Genomic DNA, 23,200 nt, shown 5'->3' with positions numbered 1-23,200 from the left:
TCTGTTCCCATTTCAACTATCAGTCAGCCATGGTAGGGACTATCATCTTTGCCTTTAAGACTGAGGAAACTGAGGCAAAGAAAGAAAGCAATTGTCCAAATCCACACAACTAATCAGTAAAGAAGGCAGGATTTTTACACCATGAGTCCAATCCTATAGCCCAATCTCTTCACCTCTGTGCCATTTAGTTACCCAAACAATTTAATGCAGAATGCCTAGCCAGTATTTTGTTTTTTTCTTCAGAGAGCATCTATGCAATCAGTAACCTACTTAAGTTCTTCATTCCTGTCTTTCATAAACTATGTAAATTTTAAGGTCTTGGTCCAGGGCATGTGACATCCAGGACAGGAGCTCCAGATGGTTTCCAGCAGTATAGATGGTGCCTATGCCAAGTAAAATTGCAAAATTCATCTTGTCTTCTCTCCATCTAGATAACACTCCCCACCTTACTCTCAGAGGGTGAGGGTAGTTAGAGTACTAATAAGAAGCTGATCGGTTGTTCCACTCAAACTATTTAGGACATTATAGAATGATGAACTGTTTGGAGATGATTTCTTTCATATTCTTGAAGACCAGTGGAAGCAATGTTAACTAATTCTCAGATAGCAAACCAAGCAAGCTTTTCTCAGATGATGAGATCTAGAGGAAGAAGAACCTTCCCCACCTCACCCACAGCAACATGGATCACCCCCTCAACCCCCACATGCAAACAAACATTCATTCACACATGAGAATAAATAAAAGTGAAACATGCTAAACCTGAAATCACTTCTATCACTCAGACTATGCTGTCTATAGCCCAGGCAACCCTAGAAGTAGAATGGCGCCACGATTTTATCATAAGAGTGGACTAAATCAGTCAACTTGTTTTTTCTCAGACCGAAGATGGTTATCTCTTATCTCTGCCAATGATAAGGGTTCTTTATTTTATTTATTTATTTTAATTTTAGGGCTGTACCAGAGGCGTGTGGAAGTTCCCAGGCTAGGAGTCTAATCAGAGCTACAGCTACCAGCCTATGCCACAGCCACAGCAACACGGGATCCAAGCCAAATCTTCAACCTATGCCACAGCTCAGAGCAACACCTGATCCTTAACCCACTGAGGGAGGCCAGGGATTGAACCTGCATCCTCATGGATCCTAGTGGGGTTCGTTAATCACTGAGCCACGAAGGGAACTCCTGAGAGACAGGCTTCTAATGGTCGTTGTTGGATAAACCCATTCCTCATTTCCTCCTAATAGAAACTCCAACATGTCCCAACTTCTACTGATCCCAGTAGGCTCCTGCTGCCACAGTGGGTGCTGGATAATCTTAACCAGTCTTTATAATACCATCCTTCTTGCCAGTGATCTATTTAGCAACCTAGGTTTAAGCCAATTAAAACACTTCATAGATACCCTTGGAAACCAATCCTGGCCCAAGGATGAGCCCATGACCTAAAGAGATAAACAAAACTGAAAGAACAAACTTGTTCAGACAACAAATAACTTGATCAGAGAACAAGAATTTAAAGTAAAACCAATAGTTTATCATTCTTTAATATACAATTCAAACTGGTAAGGTAGCTCTCCTCCAAAAAACTGTCACGTGTCCCAGCTACTTTCACCTTACGGCTTTGCCTTTTTCTATACCTGACTTCCATCTCAAGGACTAAACCACAAACAACCCCTCATTCCATCATATACACACACACACACACACACACACACACACAGAGAGAGAGACTAAGAATTATAGTAATTGGCTCACGTGATTATGGAAGCCATGAAGTCCCACAAGCTGCCATCTGCAGGCTGGAGAGCAAGGAAAGCCAAGTGTTTGAGTACAAGTCCAAAGGCCTGAGGACCAGGGTAGTTAATGGTGTAATCACATTAGAATCCAAAAGCCTGAGAAAGGAAGGAGGTGGCAGAATTGTAAGCTCTGGTCCAAGTTTTAAGGCCCAAGAACCAGGAGAATTTACGTCCGAGGGCACCTCAGCTCAGGCAGAGAGCAAATTCACCCTTCCTCCTGCTTTTGTTCTATCCAGACCTTCAGCTGATTGAATGATGCCCACCTGCATGGATGAGCAGCTCTGCTTCACTCAGTCTACTGATTCAAATGCCAATCTCTTCTAGAAACAGCCTTGAGACACATGTTTTCCCAGATATCTGGGTATCATTTAGCCTAGCCAAGCTGGCACATAAAATTAGCCATCACAAGGAAGAATAGATATTGGATAACGACAAAGGAGTCTGATGTATTGAGGAAGAGCTACTTTCTTCTGGACATGGCCAAGGAAAGCAAGCTTCCTTGGACTTTTCTGGCAACCATGTCAACACAAGGGAGAAGCCAGCCTGAGAATAAAAGCAATGCAGAGAAAAGAGCCAAGAGAACAGCAGAGAAACAGAGCAAGCGTCCTGGTTTCCTCGTGATGGGGGGCCATGCAACCTCTCAAGCACCTATTAGGTGAGATGATGAATTTCTTGATTGGCTGAATTAGGTTTCTTATTAACTGCAGCTGAAAGGAGCCTAACTACTACAATAGCCAAAACACAAACAAAAGGAGAAGGGCAGGAAAGAAGCAGCTGAACCCAATGACCTCATCATAATTAATGAGGGCTTAATTTTTCATTTTAGATAGATCAAACTTTCTTACTGCTTTTTACTCTATCCTCTATTCTTCCTTTTCTACTGAAAGGCTTTATGGCATCTGTATTTAAAAACAGAACTAATTCGATGCATCTGATAGGATGGGCTTCCTTGTGCTGAATTGCAAGTCTCTAAGTGTGGTTCACAGTGATACATCTTAATTAGAGAGGTTCATTGTGACCTCTAAGTCAATTGAAATTGCTCAACGGCTCCGTTGTAAGTAGTGTTCAGTGAAGCTGCAGAAGTGTGAATAATCATCTAAAATCATCCTCATTGCACACCAAGAACAACACCTAATATCAGCTTAATGCATAAAAGTACAAGAAGAAATGGAAGATGTGCTTTCATCATGCTATGTAGTGTCCTACAGTTACTTAAATGTCTGCCCAAAATACGCTGCAGTTAAACTATTCTAAGTTTTAATCCATAATTCTATAACTAAGTTTAACTCATAAATTCATACCTCAGCCAAAGCCATATTTACAGTTCCATTGCAAGGACTAATTTATGCTTTTCCCACACACAGGGAAAATGACTACTTCTGTCACTTGGTAGAGCAGAAATCATGACAACATGCCAAGTGGTTTTACAGGGGGAAATCAGTTGTAAGGCATTTACTCCAAGACTATATCAGTAGCATTGCAATTACATGTACCTTAATCTACACAATAAAACATTCACCACCTCCCTCACTCCATCCCAGCTTTCCTCCCTTAGAAAATATGTTCCTGTGTTTAAAGACCTATGTGCCACTCTGACTGGGTGATTAGTATTATCAGTTCTAAATGCATGAATAACTGCTCAGATACTTCTCACAAATGGTCACCTGAATTTGAATTTTTTTGCTACAGCAATCTTGCACAGTCAAGTATTTCAGTTTATTACCATGTATCCCCTTCTAACATCACCTCTCCTGGTAAAGCATGGAACAAAATCTTAGACTATTTCCTTTGAACTGTAGTGTTTTCTAACAACTTCTGATCACAACACTTCTGAAAGAGATTTCAGTTTATTTGCAGATGTTATTTTGTAAAACAAGTACATGAATGCATATGTACATCACGGTAGAATGTACTGATCAGCAAACATTCACACCAACTTCTCTCTCCCTTGCTCCACAGGAAGAGTGTATTTCTCAGCCCAATTAGGCGTTTGGTCAGATTTTCCTTTGCAAATGGAAACTGAGTGAATTTGACTTCCACTGCATGCAAGCAGAAACTCTTAGTAAAAGTTTCTATCATTCATTGTGCTTCAGCCTTCCACCCTAGATAATGCCTGCTCCTTCCACTTAGATTCCAGAATGAAGGGATATATAAAACCGACTTGAACCCTATCCACAGCCCAGAGCCCAGCCCAGGAGAGCCAAGCAAAGCTGATTAAAGCTACAACCAACCTGTAAACACAGAGTGAGAAATAAATAATATAAGCCATTGAAATTTGGGGGGTTATTACTACAGAAAAAGCTAATATATACCCAGTGCTTCCAAAGGGCATTTAAGAAGATATAATAAGTATAACCCCAAGTTGATCCTTTTAAAAGGATTTGACCAGAATACAGTCAACTGGAAACCCAAAGGGCCACTTTCTTCTTGACACTTTAATAGCTTTATCTTTTGTCTGCTCTGACACTTCTTGGTAGAGCTGAATAGCCCAAAACTGCTTGACAAGTCTTTGAACACCTGAGGGTACAGGATGGGAAATCCCTATTAAGGAGTGTAAAATTCTAACTTGATGAGGATAAATGGAGTTAAATTGAACCCTGAATCTGGCTCCTTCCATTTTAATCCACCTCTCAGTTTCTCTCACCTTCATGTCATTGGGATATGACATTCTTACCTTCTAAGAACTTTAAAGGGTAAGATAGGGATGATGTCATATTCATTTTTGTATTAATTCCCCCAGTGTTTATCAGTACCAGCGACAGAATAGGCCTTCCATAGAGAGGAGTAAACAGATAGACAGATAGATGGATCTAGCTATTCCAGGCCAGGGTAAACTGCAACATTTTTGGAAAAATCTGCTTCACTGGATTCTCACCAAATGCATCCCACATGATGTCAGCCATATTTCACTATTTGTAGTTCTGCAAATTCACCCACCTCTTTCCAAAGTGTAATTCTATCTATAGGAGCCCCTGCCAGGAGTGGCCTTCCTTCCTCTTCACCAGAAAAGCTCTTCCAGACAGTTTAATGTCATCTCCTCTTTCCCACTAAACTGCCAGCTCCATAAAAACAAAGACTCATCTTTCTTGTTCAAAGCTGTATCTGCAGCATCTAGCATGATGCCCGGTATGAGGTAGATGTTCAATGAATATTTATTAAATGAATACTTGAGAAGAAATTAATTCAAAAGCTTCCCTAATCCTCCCAGACTGCTTTTAACCTCTCTTCTGTTCTCCTCTTATAATTAATAAATACCTAAATACCATAATGAAAAAATGTACAAAATTGTATGATGTTATCTATGACAGTACCGAATAGTAAGTGGCCGATAAGTATATGAGGAGTGGAGTATTTATGACAGAAAAAAAAACTGGGATTTTCAAATCCCTGCCTGTGGGGGGTTTTTTTAGCACATATAACTGAGAAGTGGTTTTACAGTGAGAGATTCAACAATCCAATTTGCTTAGGTCATCTCTAAACTATGTTTTCTTTTCTGGCACAGTCTCAAGTTGATGATGAGCAGAGACTGCTTGGGTCCTGCTAGGCATGCATGAGCATGCGCACGCACATGCACCTATTTTAATTTTTTTTCACTATTTTTGGCCTTCTTTGTCATCATTTAAATTGCCTTCAATGACACTTCTTATTTTTTTGAATATTTTTCCCTCATTTTAAATTCATCTTAGATCATTTTCTTACCTATAAGATACGAGACTCCACTTCCCAATGTAACACCACTCACTAACTCCATAAGCATGCTTTGTAATCTCCTGGCAAGTCACTGCTGCAACATGAACCCCAGTTTCTAAGACAATAAACCTCCCTGGAACATCACAGCATAATGTTCCCAGGCTGGCATTAACCACTGATGGGGTAATCTTTGAAAATAGTCTTGAAACCAGTGATCCAGTTATAGCGCTGTATTCTTTAATCCTTTCCCCTTTTTTGATGGGGGCAGGGGGGAGTGCGGTGCCTGGAAGTTCCCAGGCTAGGGGTGAAATTGGAGCTACAACTGCCGGCCTACGCCACAGCCACAGAAACGTGGGATCCAAGCCACATCTTTAATGTACACCACAGCTTACAGCAAAGCCAGATCCTTGACCATCTATGCAGGGCAGGGGATTGAACCCACATCCTCATGGATCCTAGTCAGGTTCGTTAACTGCTGAGCCACAAAGAGAACTCCTCCTTTCCTTTTTTTAAATGAAGCAATTGTTTACTGATGAATAAGTTTTCTTTTTCCTTTGTCCAACACTGAATTGGCCCAAATTTCAAGAAAAGTTTAAGAAATGTTAGCAATGTTGTATTTCAGGGATATAAAAAATAGCCTCTCATTGGTCATTCTCCAGATCCACCTCAAAAAAATTCCCATCAGTTTCCTAGTTTCTGTAATTCCACCATCAGATATTCTCTTAGTTTGTTTGTTTCCTTTTAAAAGGTAAATATTCAGGAGTTAAAGTAAGAAAGGATTTTCAGTCACTTACATCTAAGCATTAATTCACTTTTTTGGAAGCAACTTTACTCCTAAAAAGATAGAGAACCATCAGGGGAACTTACATTTGAGAGTCTTGTAAATCTAAGATGAAGGAATGAAAAGGAGGAAGGGGCTCAGAAAACAAACTGATTCACTTGCTGAAAAAGAGAAGTGGGTTAAAACTCAAGAGTCTTGTATGCAAACAGTCCAAAGAACTCCTATAAATCAATACGAAAAAGACAATCCACTGAAATTTGTTCAAAAAATTGAAACAAGCACATTGCAAAAGAGGATATTCTTATTCTTTTTTTTTTGGTCACATCTGCTTCATGGGGAAATTCCTGGGCCAGGGACTGAACCCATGCCACAGCAGCAACCCCAGCCCCAGCTGCCACAATGACAACACCAGATCCTTAACTTGCTACACCACAGAAAACTCCCAATGGTTAATCATTATATGAAAAGATGTTCAACATTTTAAGTACAACTGATGCACACAAGAGCATGGATGATGTTCCAGACAGATGTTAAGGACACAGGAAATATTATACACTGTATGATTCCATTTATATGAAGTTCAAGAACATGCAAAATAAATCCACGGTTAGACATTAGAGTAGTGATCACATTTGTGAGGTGGGGTGATTTGGCTGGAAGTTGGCACAAGGAAGCCTTCCAGGTACTGGAAACAGTCCATGTCATGATGTGGTGATGACTTCATGGATATCACCATCTGTTTAAAGCCACCAAGCTGTATATTCAACATATCTGCACTTTTCTGTAGGAATATCATATCCTAAATTTTTGTTTCCTTTTTCAAATCAGAATCCTATGATTGGAATGTGAATACTGCAGGTCCTTGGTCACATATTTTGAGTTACAGAATCCAGGATTTGGACCCTTCCCTGCAGAGTTGCTGGTGAGGAGATCCTTTGCAGGCCCAGGTGAAAGCTTCTGCCTCCTTTGGTCCTTAACTTTGCCGGTCAGCTTCTGATTTTCCCACAGAGTTCTTGAGACCTCTCCTGCTTGTCAATCCAAGGTCTTAGAAACAGATTTAGGGTCCCAGGAGGTAATACCCAAATATGAAAATGTTGTTCTTGGATTTTTTTGTTTAACATTTTTCTTTTTTTTTTCTTTCTGTCTTTTTAGGGCCGCACCCATGGCATATGGAGGTTCCCAGGCTAGAGGTCTAATCAGAGCTGTAGCTGCCAGCCTACACCACAGCAACATGGGATCCAAGCCACATCTGCAACCTACAGCACAGCTCACAGCAAGGCCGGATCCTTAACGCACTGAGCAAGGCCAAGGATTGAACCCGCAATCTCACGGTTCCTAGTCAGATTTGTTAACCACTGAGCCATGACGAGAACTCCTGTTTAACATTTTTCTTCTGCGGAGACTGAACCTTTTGAAATAAACTGCTTACCTAGTACTTCATGGGGCAGTTAACTAAGAACATCAATGAACCAACTTGCTGGATTAAGTGTTTTCTCAAGTTCTCATAGAATAGTTATGGCATTTAGGTCCTTGGTCATCCCTGAGACAAAAAAAAAAGATGGAACAACAACTGTATTTACTCAGTTGCATCTTCTATTAGACTGTGACTTCCTTGAAGACAAGAAATTATCTCATTCATCTTCGTATTCCTGGCGTCAAGTCTAGAGCCTGGTACATAGTAGGTGCTCATTAATTTTCTTGAATTAAAATGAATGAATAAGACCTTCACAAAACCTTTTGCCAGAGGCAATTTTAACTTGCATTCAACATCCAAGGAGAGTGGGCATGCTGCTCTGGCACCAGCTCTGACATTGAATAATCTGGATGTTCCAAATTTCTTGTTGCTCATTTATCCTCAGGGGAAAAAAAAAGGGAAGCAGGGGAGGATTGTGTTTGTGGGCCTGGTAGACACATCTCAAACGCATCACCCTGCGTGACAGCTCAGATGAGGCAGCAGCAAGACCAAGGCCACCTGCCCTGCTGTCTTCTGACTGCTGATGTTACCTTAATCACTGAGCCGAAGCAATTTCCTGCCGCTAACCCCCGCCATGGTCCACTGGGAGGTCTCATTTGTCACTGTCATTACATTTCAGATCAGCAAAACATCCATCTTTCGTTGGGCCCTCCTTCAGTGCCTTGTTCAGGTCCCTTGCTCATGGTGAGCACTGCAATCCAGGACAGGGGTCCTCGGTGCCTCAATACAAAGGTGGATTCATGCACTTTGATGTATTAACTCTATTAATAGTGATTTTGAGAAAAGGGTGAGCCTCAGTCTCATTTCAAAGGAGTAGCATTTTATTTTTATGTGTCCTTTTTAAACACATTTTTGCATTTTTTTTAATGATGCACATATTCTGTGGACAGACCTTGATTAAATGTAAAGGTCCAATTCAACCATTGCTGTCACCTGGGATACTGCACTGAGCCCAAAACAGTACTGGTTTTATTCCGCCCCCCAACAAATAAGCTGAAAAACTAATACATATCTAACTCCCAAAAGGAGTCTGAACCACAAGCAAATGTATCCTCTCACATTTGATTGGAATAGAGCTGGCTTTTATTTTTTTAAAGCCACACCTGAGCTATATAGAAGTTCTCAGGCTAGGGGTCAAATTGGAGCTATGCCTGCCAGCCTATGCCATAGGCATAGCAACATCAGATCCTTAGCCCACTGAGCAAGGCCAGGGATAGAACCTATACCCTGAAGGAGACTACGTCAGGTTCTTAACCCACTGAACCACAACAGGAACTCCCGAGAGTTGGCTTTCCTATTTAACAAATATCTGTCTAGCATTTACTACATGCCAGATACAATTCTAAGAGTTTTGCAAACATGTAGACTCATTTGTAACACCAAAATCTCACTTTATGGATGAAAAAACTAAGGCATAGGTAGACTAAGTGTCTTGACCAAGGTCGCATGGCTAGTAAACGAAACTCTGACCCAGTGCATCCTGTTTCTGAATCCACACACTTAGGCACTACAGTCAGACAACAGAGGGTCTTTCAACCCAAATGTCAAGCCCATTGTGTACATGTGTGAGTGCACAATGAGCAAGTGGCCCACAAAATTGTGCTTCTAGCACCATTTCTCACATTTTCTACCTCACAGCCACTAGCTGGGTCTCCAGAAGCAGGTATTCAGGGAGAATGAAGGGGTGGGAAAGGAGGCAGGACTGGGCAGGGAAGAGCCTAACTGCAAGGAAGGCCAACAGAGCCTCAGTCAGGCAGCAGAGTCTGGAGTGTCTATGGCCCATCCAAGTGCCACAAGGGGCTGAGGCGGCCAGGCTTTCATCTACTCACCTTGCTGGGTTACCAGTTCAGGGCTGTCCTGGGAAGGGCATAAGCTCAAAAAAGGCAGCTCTGCAGCTAAGACAGACCTTGAAGGAACTGGCCTACTACCATTCTTTTGCATCTAGATTTTTCCTTGTAAGGGGTCTGGGTGCCCCACCTCTGAGTCTACCAAACTCAGAGGAAAGTCAAGGTTTTACAATAGCCCTAAAGACAGACACAATCTGTGACCCCATTGCCTCTCTGTCCTCACCCTCTTCCTGCAGACCCCCTGGTCTCCTTGTCAGGTAACACTCTCCCTGAGGGATTTTTGTTCTCGTGTTCCCTCTGTTTGCTCAAGTGTCCACACGATTTGCTCTTTTGCCTTCTTCATATCTTGGCTCAGATATTACATTTCAATAAAACTTTAAATCCCTCTCACCACCCCTACAATGCTACCCTGCTATACCCAATTCTCCTTCCTGCTATTTCTCCCTATACCATTTAGCACCTTCTGACATACTATATAACTAATGGGGTTTTTTTTCTTTCTTTTCATAAGCTCTTTGAAGACAGAGGATTTTTTTTTTCCCCTGTTGTTGCTCACTGATTTATTCTCAGTACCAAGAACAATGCCTGGCATACAGTAACCCTGAAGAAACGAATGATTACACAGAAAGTAAAACAAGGAAGATTCTGCCTCCTCAGCTCCCTCCACAAGCTCAAGACAAGAGAGCTGTCTTCCAGAGTACACCTTGTGGCTGAGTAGTAATGAACCAAACTAGTATCCATGAGGATGAGTAGTAATGAACCCAACTAGTATCCATGAGGACACAGGTTCAATCCCTGGCTTCACTCAGTGGGTTAAGGATCCAGAATTTCCATGAACTATGGCATAGGTCACAGACTTGGCTCAGACCTTGCATTGCTGTGGCTGTGGTGTAGGCTAGCAACTACAACTCCAATTTAACCCCTAGCCTGGAAACTTCCATATGCCACAGGGGTGGACCTTAAAAAAGCAAAAGGAAAAAAAAAAGAGAGAGAGAGACATGACTTCCATGGATTTCCTACCTCAGAGGAAAGGAACCCTAAACATGCAAATCTCTCATGTCATCTCTATGAGAGGTAAGGTAATTCTTATAATTCAACCAACAATAAATATGCTTTAATTCTAGTTCGTAAAACAATCAAACATTCCTACTAAACACTGCCACCAAATTCACACGAATCATGTGCCAAGTTGATCAGAGCACCCAACTACAGACTGCATTATCAGGAAACCCCATGGGTTTCAGCTGCAGTTCTACATGTAACCCACTCTTGCTGAGGTATCAGTGGATTCTTATCCCCTTCTCATTCCCTTTCCCACTTGGGATGATAGCCTTGAGAAACTGGGCTACTACCATTCTTTTTCCCATTATACCAGGTTTTCACCAGTCAAGATTTTTAGTAAAGTCTCTCTTGTCATTATTCTACTGGTTAGGAGTGTGAGTTCATGGCTCCCCCACCTACCAGTAGTCTATCCTTTGGCACATAGCCTAACTGCCCCATGCTTCAGTCTCCTCCTGTGATCCATCACTTAAAGCACTTTAGACATAAAGCTCTGTGCCCTGCACACTGTTGGGCCCTAAAAGATAATAATTATTATGACTCCATAATTCCCAAGATCTCTCCTTCCTGCCTCACCCCAAACTTTGTCATTGGCAACTGGATTGTTCTTAATTTTTCCTTTTCCCTAAGTTCTTCTTTCAAGTTTTACAGCATTCTTAAATCTTAAAGTCTTACAGTCTTCTTGTCTCATTTTAAGACCTATTTGTAAGTGGGTTTACAGGTAGAGAATATAGTTGTAATTCCCAGGACTCGGGATGCCCCATTTGGGGCTGGGGTGAGAGATAAAAATGTACTGGGTCCCCACTCAGAAGGAGCATCATGTCCAGCAACAGGAGACACATTCCCCTGTCATAGTTGTAAAGTTCTTCCTGCAACCCTGGGGAACTGATCCGTAGTCCTGTGTCCCCAGAGGGTGGGGGAAAATATGTAGCTCTTTGAAATACAATAAAACATAAAACATGTAATTTCATAAAGCCAATTTCTTAATTATGAAATTTGTCACCATTTTATTTACTTTACGACAAACTAGTAATTTGCCATTGTTTTAAATTAAGATAGAAAACCAAAAGCAAGACAATCTGTGAGCACCACCTTGTGGAGAGATCTATAACCACCACATCGGTATGGACCCCATCAATCTTTATCCACTGAACATGTTTCGTGTGCTGGTGCTGGGGAGAAAGCTATAAACAGACAAAAAGCCTTGGCCTCCCGGAACTTACTTTCTAATGGGAGGACAAAATAAACAAGATCAGTAAGTGAAATATATACCATATTAAATGTAGTGAGTGCTTTGGAGAAAAGTAAAGCAAGGAAGAGGGTCAGGGTCTGGGATTGCAATTCTAAATCAAGTGGTCAAAGAAGGCCTTACTGAAAAGGTGATATTTGAATAAAGCCTTGAGCGAAAAGAAGGGGCCAGTCATATAGTTACCAAGGAGAAGAGCGATTTAAATTGGTAGAGTGGTACATGCAAAGCCCTAAGTGGAAATATTCTTGGTGAATTTGAGGAAGAGCACTGAAAGCAGTGCCCAGAGTGAGCATGGAGGAAATGGAAGGAGATAGAGTCAGAGGGAAAGCAGAGACCAGATCACTTGGGGCCTCCCTGGTCATAGTAAAAATTCAGCTTTCTATTCCCAATGAGATAGGAGCTTCAAGAGGCTTTGAGTGGAGGAATAAGATGATCCCATTTCCTTTTTAACAGGATTGATTTGATTGAAAGAGCTGGGGGCAAAAACAGTGTTACTGCCTTTAGACTCAAGCAGGAGGGCCCCCTGCCCTGGGCCCCATGTTATATGGGATCCCGCATAAAACAAACACACAACATGTGTATTTATGATAGTACCCAGGGCATCCTTCTTAGAAATCAGGCTCAATTCCTGCACAGCACAGCCTGCAGTCATAAATATGTACTCCTATGCCTACCATCTTTTAGACATTTTTAGACTCTTCACCATACATCTTGCTATATGTGCATCAACAAAAGATGACTGCCTCCAAACGCCATCAAGGTAGTGGGTGGACTGCTGCAAACATGGGAGATAGACCCTGCTTATTTGTGTGGGGAGAATGTGAGCAATGGATGTGCCTAATTAAGAGAGAAGAGTATAAATGCCGTAGATAACAAGTATTATGTCTCAGCTGTGCTGAGCATCAGTTTCCCTGCTTCTCTTTGTGTTCAAGCCAGGATACAAATTGCACATAGTTTGCAACAGTTGCATACTTATAGCTAGAAATATTAAATATCTCTTTAAATTTGTATCTATGCAGGTCCAAACAGAAAATTCATGTTGGAGCTAGATTCTAGAATGTTGTTTCAAGAGATGATGAAAAAGGCAATACAAGTGATCATAGTTTATACAAAGAAATATAAATATTTTGAAATACTGTTTATAACAGTGATAATGTATCATATGCAACCCCAATTACAATATTTGATCATGAATGTAGAAGTCATGGTTCATTTCTAAACCTTATTGCTAGTTCAGCTGAGCAAATTTCTCCAAATTGAATTGAAATTAATTTTTTTAAATTATTTTTTAAAATCCAATGAGTCAACAAAAGTGGTTTAACCTGAGAAAACTGTCAATAGAACATGAATTATGGGGAAATCTTGAGTATGAAAAATCTATTTTGCTGAAATTAAGTTTTAAAAATAACATCTATAGGATAAACATAGAGTAATTCATAAAGTTTTTCTTAACTCATCCAGATATCACCTACCCATTAACAGAACACCCAGACACACGCAATAGTAATTTAATCATCTGTGATATATTGTTTGTTAGTCATATAAAAATCATTAATTTTCTTTTACTTGTTCAACATAAAAGTAAACATTAAAGTAGGAGGATAGAACATATTTAATTTTGTTAGACTAATTCATAAGTTTTAAATATTTAGATATTTATTATGTTGGGTCCTCTTGAATTTTGGTCCCGAACCCCTTGGATATTATGGAAATGCAATCTGGATGTAAATGCAATTAAAAAAATCCAGGCAATGAATGATGGTGGCTTGATCAGCGTGCTGGCAATAGAAATGTGAAAAGTCATCAAATTCTGGCTACTTTCTGAAGGAAGCACCAAAAAGGCATCCTGACAGACTGGACTTAAGTATGAAAGGGAAAAATCAAGTGACACCAAGTTTTTGGCCTGAAAAATTTGTTATTACGTGAGTTAGGGAAAGACATGGGAGGAGCAGCTTGGGAGAATTTTAGAAACTCGTTTTTTCATGTGACACTTGAGATGTAGTTTAGTGCTCAGCAGTTTAATATTCTGGGCAGGCATTATGGGGAGAGGTCAGGATATGTGACAGTCATTAGGGTAGCAGCAGGGTAGGCCTTGCATTCAGATCCTTAGGATGAAAGAAATCCACTCTGTGATTTTAACATGATGGAAGACATGGTATAGTTGAAAGAAGGGGACACAGTTGCATCAATTCTCCGCCCTTGCAGCAAAAAATGGCTTAAGAACCTAGAAGCCACCTCCCAAAGGCTAAGAACTTCCTCAGTTTGGATGCCCTTGAAAAAGTTCCTAATTAAGCACCATTCCTGGATCCTAAACCAAAACTCTTAACTTCAGACTTCCTATAAAACATTTACCACATTCTTTTTTATGGCTGAATAACATTTTATTGTATATGTCTATCACATCTTTTTTATCCATTCCTCTGTTGGTAGACATTTAGGTTGCTTCCTGAAACTAACACAACATTGTAAGTCAACCATACTCTAAAATAAATAAAATAATATAAAATAAAATAAAATAAAATAAATGTTTACCACAAACACATGTAAGACACTGCTAGATATCATAAATCCTCCATGTAAATTATTCCTTCCTTACTGGTCCTCTGACAGCTGCCCTTTATATCATGTCCTTTGGTGTGGTTTCTCTCCATCTTCCTAGGTTAGTTGGCTCTCAGCCTCCTGAAATCCCTCTAACCCAATGATGGAGAAGGCATAAATTTAAAAATATATCCATAAGAGCATACTGAGAGACAAATATATCCATAAGAGCATATTCTCCCTCTGACAAATACATGCAAAGCCACAGTTAAAGCAATATTACTATCTAAATAGAGAAGAATTGCTGAAGGAAAGGGGAAATGTCAGAAGTAAATTTTACCCTAGCCTGCTGGGTAATCTTCAGATGAGAAACTAATACAGCATTTCCAAAACTGGCATCTTACCGAAAGCTGTTCCAAGGGATGTTGCCTGATGAGTTCTATACTTAAAATAAATATAGGATCATTGGATAAAACAAAATTAAGAAAATTTATTATCTGTGGGAATGTCAAGGACTACACTAACATGCTTTATAAATCTTTAAGAGGGAGACACAAAACCCACTCTTTGTAGTAACTCATATTAACAACTTCCAGTAATGGTTTTCCTCTGAACATAGTTTGAGAAACACTATTTTAATATAGATGGAGATCAAAAATGAGTTATGTTTTTCAGAGTTTATCTGGCAGAGCAAGACCATTTCCCCATCATCCACTCTCTGATTTGACTCAACAAGATTTGCAAATCTGCATAACTATATGCCTTCATTAAACTAAATTCAATTTAGAGTCAATAAATTCACTTCTTAAAAAATAAGGCTGCTGAGTTATTCTATATTCACAGTTTTAAATATCCACATTGCAAGTGAATTCCCAAATACCCACCTGTTCCAGCAGTGTTATCACTGAATAACTAGAATTAATTATTTTAGAGATGATGATAATGAAGCCAAAGAATTTATCCAAATTAAATGTTTATCCATTGAGAAAGGGCTAAAACTTTAGATCAAAAATGCTTTAATTTTACTCTTGAATCTTTGGGGGACATTCAGTTCGTCTAAGCACAATAATTAGATGAATGGATGGATCTTTGCTATGATGAAGCAGTATCTATCAACTCTCCACCTTTTATTCAACACACAAGTCCATATAATACAGGTTTTTTTAATGAGCAAACACTTACAAAATGATTAATTTTTAAAGCTATTTTAGCTAGTCTTTACTATTCTTTCTCTGTGTTCTCCCTGAATTAAACAAACATGGGAATAGTTCCATTTTGTTAGGAAACAAACCTCCAACAGAATTAGAAACATTTGAAAAACACTTGCCAATCATATCAGCTATTAGCCTCACATTCACATGGAAAAGATTTGCACACATTTTTACGGCACACAGGAAATCTTTAGTAAGAATATATTTATTACAAATCTCATTCATATTTTGTATACAAATATTATTTAAAGGGCACGAGAAATGCCATCATAATGCTAAATGAAAAAAAGCTGGCTGCAAAATTAATAGGCATGTGCCCTCAAATACATATTAATATTTTTAAAGGTGATTAAAACAGGAATTTTTGATTCTAGCTGATATAATTTTTTATTTTTCTGTATTTTATAATCATGAAAAAAATGAAGTTTTTTTGTTTTTCAGTAGCACTACCCAGTGTTATCTGACTCATTCCACTGAACCCTAACTACAGTGTTGAAGACACAAGTTTATGGTGAAATTCCAGGATTTTCCTCTGGGTACAAAAGGAACCCAGTAAAAATGCTGTCATCCTCAGCACTGACATATACCCCATTCCAATCTTTTGAAACTTCCAGCCAGACTTGGTCCCCTGCTCTTAATTTCAGGATGATAAGGAGAGAGGTCTGGTCTATCTCATGACCATAGAGCGTTTCTCTAGACTTGAACTGCTTCCTATTCCAAGCCACTAGGCTGATCTGAGCGGGTCGGCCCCTCACAGTGACATGGTAGGAAAAAACATATGCCCCAGGAACACTACAGTTAAATTTCCCAGTAACAGGGCTGTAATTCCCTTGGTCATTATAGAGAACCTTGTCAAATTTGATAGGGGTGTTGGGGGGAGGGAAAGGCTTGGATAAAGTGGCACTGAAAGCCGACCGGGGAACTCTGGCCACCTCCCCCTTGGAGCCCTTGAGCCCCCGGGAGCCCTTCTTCCCAATAGACCCGCGGACACCTTTGCTCCCGAGCTCACCCTTCGGCCCTGCAGGTCCCACAAGGCCAGGAGGACCCAACTCTCCCTTTTCTCCCTTAATTCCCAGATCACCTTTGGCCCCAGGCGGGCCCTCTAGGCCTCTTTTGCCTTCTGTTCCAGTATCTCCTTTACTACCTTTTTCTCCTTTCATGCCCACTTCACCTTTTTCTCCTTTCCCCCCCCTCTCCCCAGAATCTCCACAGTAGCCCTTATCTCCCACCTCACCCTTCTCTCCCTTGGCCCCAGGCTCTCCGTTCAAGCCTGGTGCACCCATAGCCCCTCCATCTCCTTTATCTCCTTTGGTACCGTTGGCACATGTGTCCCCCTTTGAGCCTTTCTGTCCTTTCACTCCTGCCAGTCCGATGTTGCCTCTATCCCCCTTAGGACCAAGTCCACCTGAAAAGAAAAATTAAAATAACACTTAAGGCTTGCATAGGGCAGGACCAGTGGGCTATTATCAGAGAGCTCGTAAAAAGCAAGCAAAACCTCCTAACTGGTGCTGGAAGCCTGATTCTTGCCTCAAAAATTGCAGTGACTAGGAGACTCTTAGTTGAGCCACTCATACAAAGCTAGTGGGTCATAAGGGGAAGAGATAACGCTACCCAAAATAGCTTATATCTCATATAGCCAGTTGGTTGGTTTCACTTTTAAGATGATTAAAAAGTATTAGAACTATCGTTGCCCATTGTATTACATTACTCTTTGCATTTTGGCCCAACCTAGATATTCTCCTAAATCTATGTGTTGCCCATCCAAATCTAAATCTTGCAGGCAAAGAAACTGCAGTCCAGAAAGATTTAGGGATTTTTTTCTCCCAGGACAGCTAGAAAGGAGCATAGCTCAGATATTTTACCACCTCCAGACTCCTAGACTAGTGTTCATGACACTCCATTCAATCAGAACACTGAATTATTAAAAGATTAATAGCAATTTATATTTCCATCTTACATCCCGGATAATGTTAAATACATTTATATTTCCATTGTACACTCCTGATAACTTTAAACACAAACAGAAAGAAAATTAAGGCTATACTGCACATGTGACTATACACAATAGATATGTCATACTCTACCTGGTTCTCCAGGTTTTCCTGGGTACCCTGGAACTCCGTTTGTTCCTTGGTCCCCACGTTCTCCCTTAAGTCCTAAAATGATATCAAAATTAACTTTTTTCCAACTATATGAGCTATGATATAACCAACACCCATTTCACAATTGTGTCATATTTCAATACTTCCTTTACTAAAATGCATAAAGATAAAACAATCTGGAAAAAGAATTTATTGAACATCATTGGGAATATTTTATTCCAACTGATAGTAAACCATTTAAAGGATATTTGGGGGAAGAGTCAATCTCTTCAAGCAGAATTCAGCTTTTCCCTCAGCATTCCGTAGCTCTTCAAATCTCTCACAAAACTCATGACATTCTGCTTCATGTGTCTGTTTGTGCCTTTTCTATTATGAATTTTGAATGATAGTTAAAAGTCCTCTTTTTCACATTCCCCACAATGTCTGAGAAATAGTGCCATCACCACATAAGTTGAAACAGAGTACAACACCACAGTTAGCTAAAATCATTCATAATAAAAACCTACCCAGGAAAAAAATATATTGTCCTTGACATACACATAGCATCAAAGAAAAGCTAATTTTCATTTCATTTGGAATTTTTGTTTATCTTTGGACAAGTAAAACTGAAAATTCATGTTTGAAAAAAAATAAAAAAATATCTGGGCTTTTAGATATTTGCCATATTACCAGAAAATGGATTTTTATATTGGGATTTTTATACAGTGCAACCACTCTAGATTTATTTTAATTGTAAGTAATAATAGCAAAAATAACAATAATGATAATAGCTCATTCTTTTTGAGCATTTACTTTGCACTAGCTAATGTTCCAAGCTCTTAACATGAATTTTTAATTTAATCAATATTGTTATTTAATATTAATTTGTATTTGATATTAAAGCAGCCTCTAACATAACAGGGAGGCCCACATAACACATTTCATTGATTATAACATTTTTCATTTACAAAAGTTTGTAGTATCTCCCATCAAGAAAGGTAGAGTAGATATTTTTGTCACCACTTTATCTCAGAAGTAGCTGAGGTATGAAAATGTTTAGAGGAGTTCCCATTATAGCTCAGCAGTAACAAACCCGACTAGTATCCATAAGGACGTGGGTTCGATCCCGGTCCTTGCTCAGTGGGTTAAGGATCCTGCGTTACTACGAGCTGTGGTATGGGTTGCAGACCATGGCTTGGATCCTGAGTTGCTGTGACTGTGGCATAGGCTGGCAGCTGTAGCTCCAATTCGACCCCTAGCCTGGGAACTTCCATATGCCACAGTTATGGCCCTAAAAAAAGACCAAAAAGAAAAAGTTTAGAAAGTTGTACAAACAGGAATTCATATAATATTGGTTGGCATTAATTTACAATCTTTGACTTATAGCAAACATTTTTTTTTTTTTTTACTTTTGCCAGGGAAAAAGAAATCCTAAATCAAATTCAAAGTCATAAGAGACTCAGCCAGATTTCATATGACCAGCTAGAGAAATCCTACCACCAGCAGCTCAGCAGCATTTTCTAAGTAGCTAACCCCTCCATTATCATTCCAAATAAAATTTAAAATTTGGAAGTTAACCTATAGGCCATCAGGAAAACGTCTGTAGGCCTTTGAAGAGAACACAACTGCAAATGGAACTGAAGGATCAATTCTATTCCTAGTCTTTGTCAGTATTCATATACTGACCTTCACTGCACAGTGATTCTGACTCTCAAGTTCCTTTAAAGAATTTAACTGCTTACAATTAACTTAATGATGAACCAGAATGCAGTCATTTGACTCGTTTTTTTTAACTTCCAATCTTAACCAAGAGTCTAAGCTAAGAAGAAGGAAAAGGAAAGTACACTTGCCACTTTATAGAGACTGTCTAAATGGATTTCTACTTTTGATCCTTCATCAAAGCATATTCTTAAGAATCTTATTTTATAATACTTCCCTGTTTTTTTCTTCTACTTCCAGAAGTCTAACTTCCAAAATGTATGAGTCACTGGGGAGGTTCATCACTCATCTTTATTTCACAGGCCTTTCTGCTAACATAATTCAGCCACAAAAGGATTAAATGTTTCCGAGAATGAAAATCGCATAACTGACAAGTGTGAAGTAGCTCTCTCTTACCTTAGCATCTTTTTTTGAGTAATTACTTCACTGAATGTTCTACTAGAAATGAGTTAGGCAGTTCCTGAGCTATGTGGAGGGTGATGTATAGATGATATTAGGTCTTTTGACATGTGACACTGAGGCTACAACATTTAACTTGATGGATAGATGGTATTTCTACAGGCTGGTGGTATTCACTGAGGAATTTCTAAATATCCCAGTGAATCTATAACCTTCCCCAAATACCTTGAAGCACTTATCAGAATCAGGGATTTCCCAGAGCAGAACACCCTCTTTGCTCATATGCTTACGGAATTAGAGAATTTCTGAGCTGGAAAAGATCTATGAAAGCACACATAACTGCAAATCTTCTTCAAACAAGTATAACTAGACTATAGTCTAAATAGTCCATTTCCCTCATTTTCCACATGAGGTCAAGTGAATGGCCCAGTTTACTAGAATAAGCTTGATTTCTTTCATGTTAACTCAGCTCTCTTCCCACCATGGACGCTGCCCCTGATTTGAGAGTAAGCCAAAGGATATATCATATTTTCCTTAGCAAGTAGGCTCTCAGAGGAATGGCTGCTCTGGTTAGTGTTATCTAGCATGCAAATAATCTGCATCATAAGGAATAATTCAAACTGGAGTATAGAGGAAAGGACTTCCCCAGAGTCTATGCCCTGAGGCTCCCAGTCACCAGGTCAGCTGGGTAGCCTACGAGAAATAGAAAAGATATATGGGGTGTGTGTGTATGTGTGTGTGTGTGTGAGAGAGAGAGAGAGAAGGAGAAAGAGAGAGGTTACCAGGCAAGTTTAAAGGCAAGTTTAAAAATTTCTCAATTAGCTATTTATAAAGTTAACTTTTTTCTAATTATTCAATGAATTTTATTACATTTATAGTTGTACAATGATCACCACAACTCAATTTTATAGCATTTCCATCCCCAAACCCCTAGCCCATCCCCCACTCCCAACCTAAGTTAACATTTTTATATCAAATTTCACCCACAATGTAGTTTACCAAGTTTTTACATTTTAAAAAATTGATTCACCTATCAGAATCTGGTATTTACTTAGCAAGCTGCTCTTCTTAAAAATGATGCAGAACATCTCTTTGAGTTTTGACATGAAATGAACATAATTACCTACCCTTCTCTCCTTTCTGGCCTTTTGGACCTTGGGGTCCAACAACTCCTGGTGGCCCTGGGATCCCTATAACATCAGCCTCTCCCTTAAAACCTGGAAATGAGATTTAAAAACCATCAGAGTAGAAAAATTATCTTTTGAAATTCATTAGTTCAAAAAAGCAGTCATTTTATTGAGACCAATGACTGTCAGTTTCCTAATGATAAAATCTGGGTGAGAATAAACTATTACAAAGTTCTAAGGACAATATTTTTGTCTTATTTGCAATTTTGTACTACCTGAATAGATAAATTGAGCCCATTAGTACTTGTCACTGAATTCATGGAAGTGATCAAAGGATTCGGAGAAGCATTGCTATATTAAACAACAAGAATAAAATGATTATTTGACTCTTCACCTCAGATGAACCACACTTTCAAACTGGAAGTAAAACCATGATACCTAGCACTTTGGGTTTTCCCATTCCTTCACTTAAGGTGTTAATTTAGGAACTGCTGCTGAGGCCTCTGACACACCAAGCATTCTGCCAGGTGTCAGGAATCAGCCACCAACATTCTGGCAGTCCCTCCCCTAATGGAGCTGAGAGTCCATGAAAGAGAAACATGAAACAAATAACCACACAAATAAATAGAAATGTCCACACTGTCGTTAGTGACATAAAGGAAAAAAGGAAGTTCCTATTCTAGATTGTGATTAAAAAAAAAAAACTAATTTATGGGATCAGAGGAGACCCATGGCAGAGTGGGGTGGGGAGGGAATGGAATTAAGCTAAGACCCAATGAACAAATTAGAATTTTCTGAGACTAAAACAAACAAACAAAAACCATAGGTGAGGATTTCAGGGAAAAACAAGAGTAGAAAAGACCATGGCATTTTTTAGGAAACTGATAAAAGAGCAATGTGGGCAGAGCTAGCCATTAGGGTAAAGAAGGCTGAGGGACAGGAGAGGGTCAGATGGTACAGTGCTTAGACCTCAGTGGGTGTCCTCACCCATCCCAGAAGTCCAGGTCCTGTTCACTTACCTGGGCCACCCAGAGACCCAGGCCTAGGAAGAATAACCCTTCATGCAACCCTAGCCATGTTCAAGCATAGGAATTGCTTTACAACCCCTGACTGGAATAATTTATAGCCAGTTCTTTGAAAGTTAACCATATAGATACATGCACTCAATTAAACTAATATTTCATAGTAGTTATTATAATTAAGGAGAAAATTATATTTAATCTGTTGAATTTCCTCTTTGAAAGAACACTGTATTTGTTTGGATGAAAAACTTTAATAAATTGCTTGCAATGGAGATTAAGGCTGAAGGTAAGCTTAAGTAGCCAAAGGTGGTGGTGAAGCTCCTATGTCTAGGAAAGAAAGAAGAGCAGAGAGGAAAGGAATGGAGCAGAAACAGGCAGAGGAAACCAAAGCAAGAGCTATGGTAAATTATAATTCACTGTGATGTTTCCCCTTCTTCTTGACCCCCAAAGGCCAGGTTAGCACAGGGGGCACATAGTCACTGCCTGTAAGGCTGCCCCTTCTGTCCAGGTAAGGCCTACATCTTGGTGAGTTTACCATAAATACCGGAAGTCTGGGCATCATAGACTAGGAGGGTCTTGAAAGTATACAAACCAAGTTTGACTCCAGATCCTACACTCCGGTGGTACAGCCTCTAGAGTTACCTAAAACTCTTTGAAATGTGATTAAATCATCCACTGAAATATAATAATATTTTAAACATTTTCTACAAAGATTAGAAACAACATCAAGTGCTTAACAGTTTTTGGCACATAGTAAGTGGCTATTATTATAACTGAACTAATCAGAGAATCTGGAAATAAAATTTCAAACGGAATTTTACCCTTGCGAGCTATTAGATATAGCTATATGCTCTAAAATACTTTCATTCAGAAACTCCATAAAATTAGGCTTATGATTTTTAAAGTCTATATTATTTACATTAAGTAGATAATACAAATGTGATGTATGCAAGGTGTGTGTTGTTCATGTGGCCAAGAACCAAGAGAAAACGAAGAAAAATTTAAAGCGTTGGCTTTGAGCAGATTTATTTTTGTTTTAAAATTTGTTTAATGTTGCTCTTATACTAGACTTCTAACTTAAAATAATATTTTTCATAAACTTGTGGTTACCAAAGGGAAAAGGGGATAGGAGAGGGATGAATTAGGAGCTGGGGATAGGCAAATAAACTATATAAAACAGATAAACAAAAAAGTCCTACTGTATAGTACTAGG

The 23,200-nt window shown here is 39.4% G+C and overlaps 1 protein-coding gene across 1 annotated transcript in view; it reads right to left on the bottom strand.

The window, feature by feature from the left end:
* Positions 1-16,000: 16,000 nt before the first annotated feature.
* OTOL1 (otolin 1) overlaps positions 16,001-23,200 on the bottom strand; it is a 59,127-nt gene continuing 51,927 nt past the window's right edge. Inside the window, exons 4-6 of the mRNA XM_003358658.3 lie at positions 20,966-21,055; positions 17,724-17,795; positions 16,001-17,044 (exon numbers count right to left, since the gene is read on the bottom strand). Coding sequence (XP_003358706.2) covers positions 16,146-17,044; positions 17,724-17,795; positions 20,966-21,055 — 1,061 coding nt within the window. The 3' untranslated portion in view covers positions 16,001-16,145. The remainder of the gene's footprint in view (positions 17,045-17,723; positions 17,796-20,965; positions 21,056-23,200) is intronic.

The sequence above is a fragment of the Sus scrofa genome, chromosome 13 (assembly GCF_054392235.1).
Source record: "Sus scrofa isolate SSC_HxYL_T2T_F1_AM1 chromosome 13, Sscrofa_HxYL_maternal_Yorkshire_Landrace_v2.0, whole genome shotgun sequence".
Classification (NCBI taxonomy): Eukaryota; Metazoa; Chordata; class Mammalia; order Artiodactyla; family Suidae; genus Sus; species Sus scrofa.
This window is presented reverse-complemented; position numbering and strand designations above follow the sequence as displayed.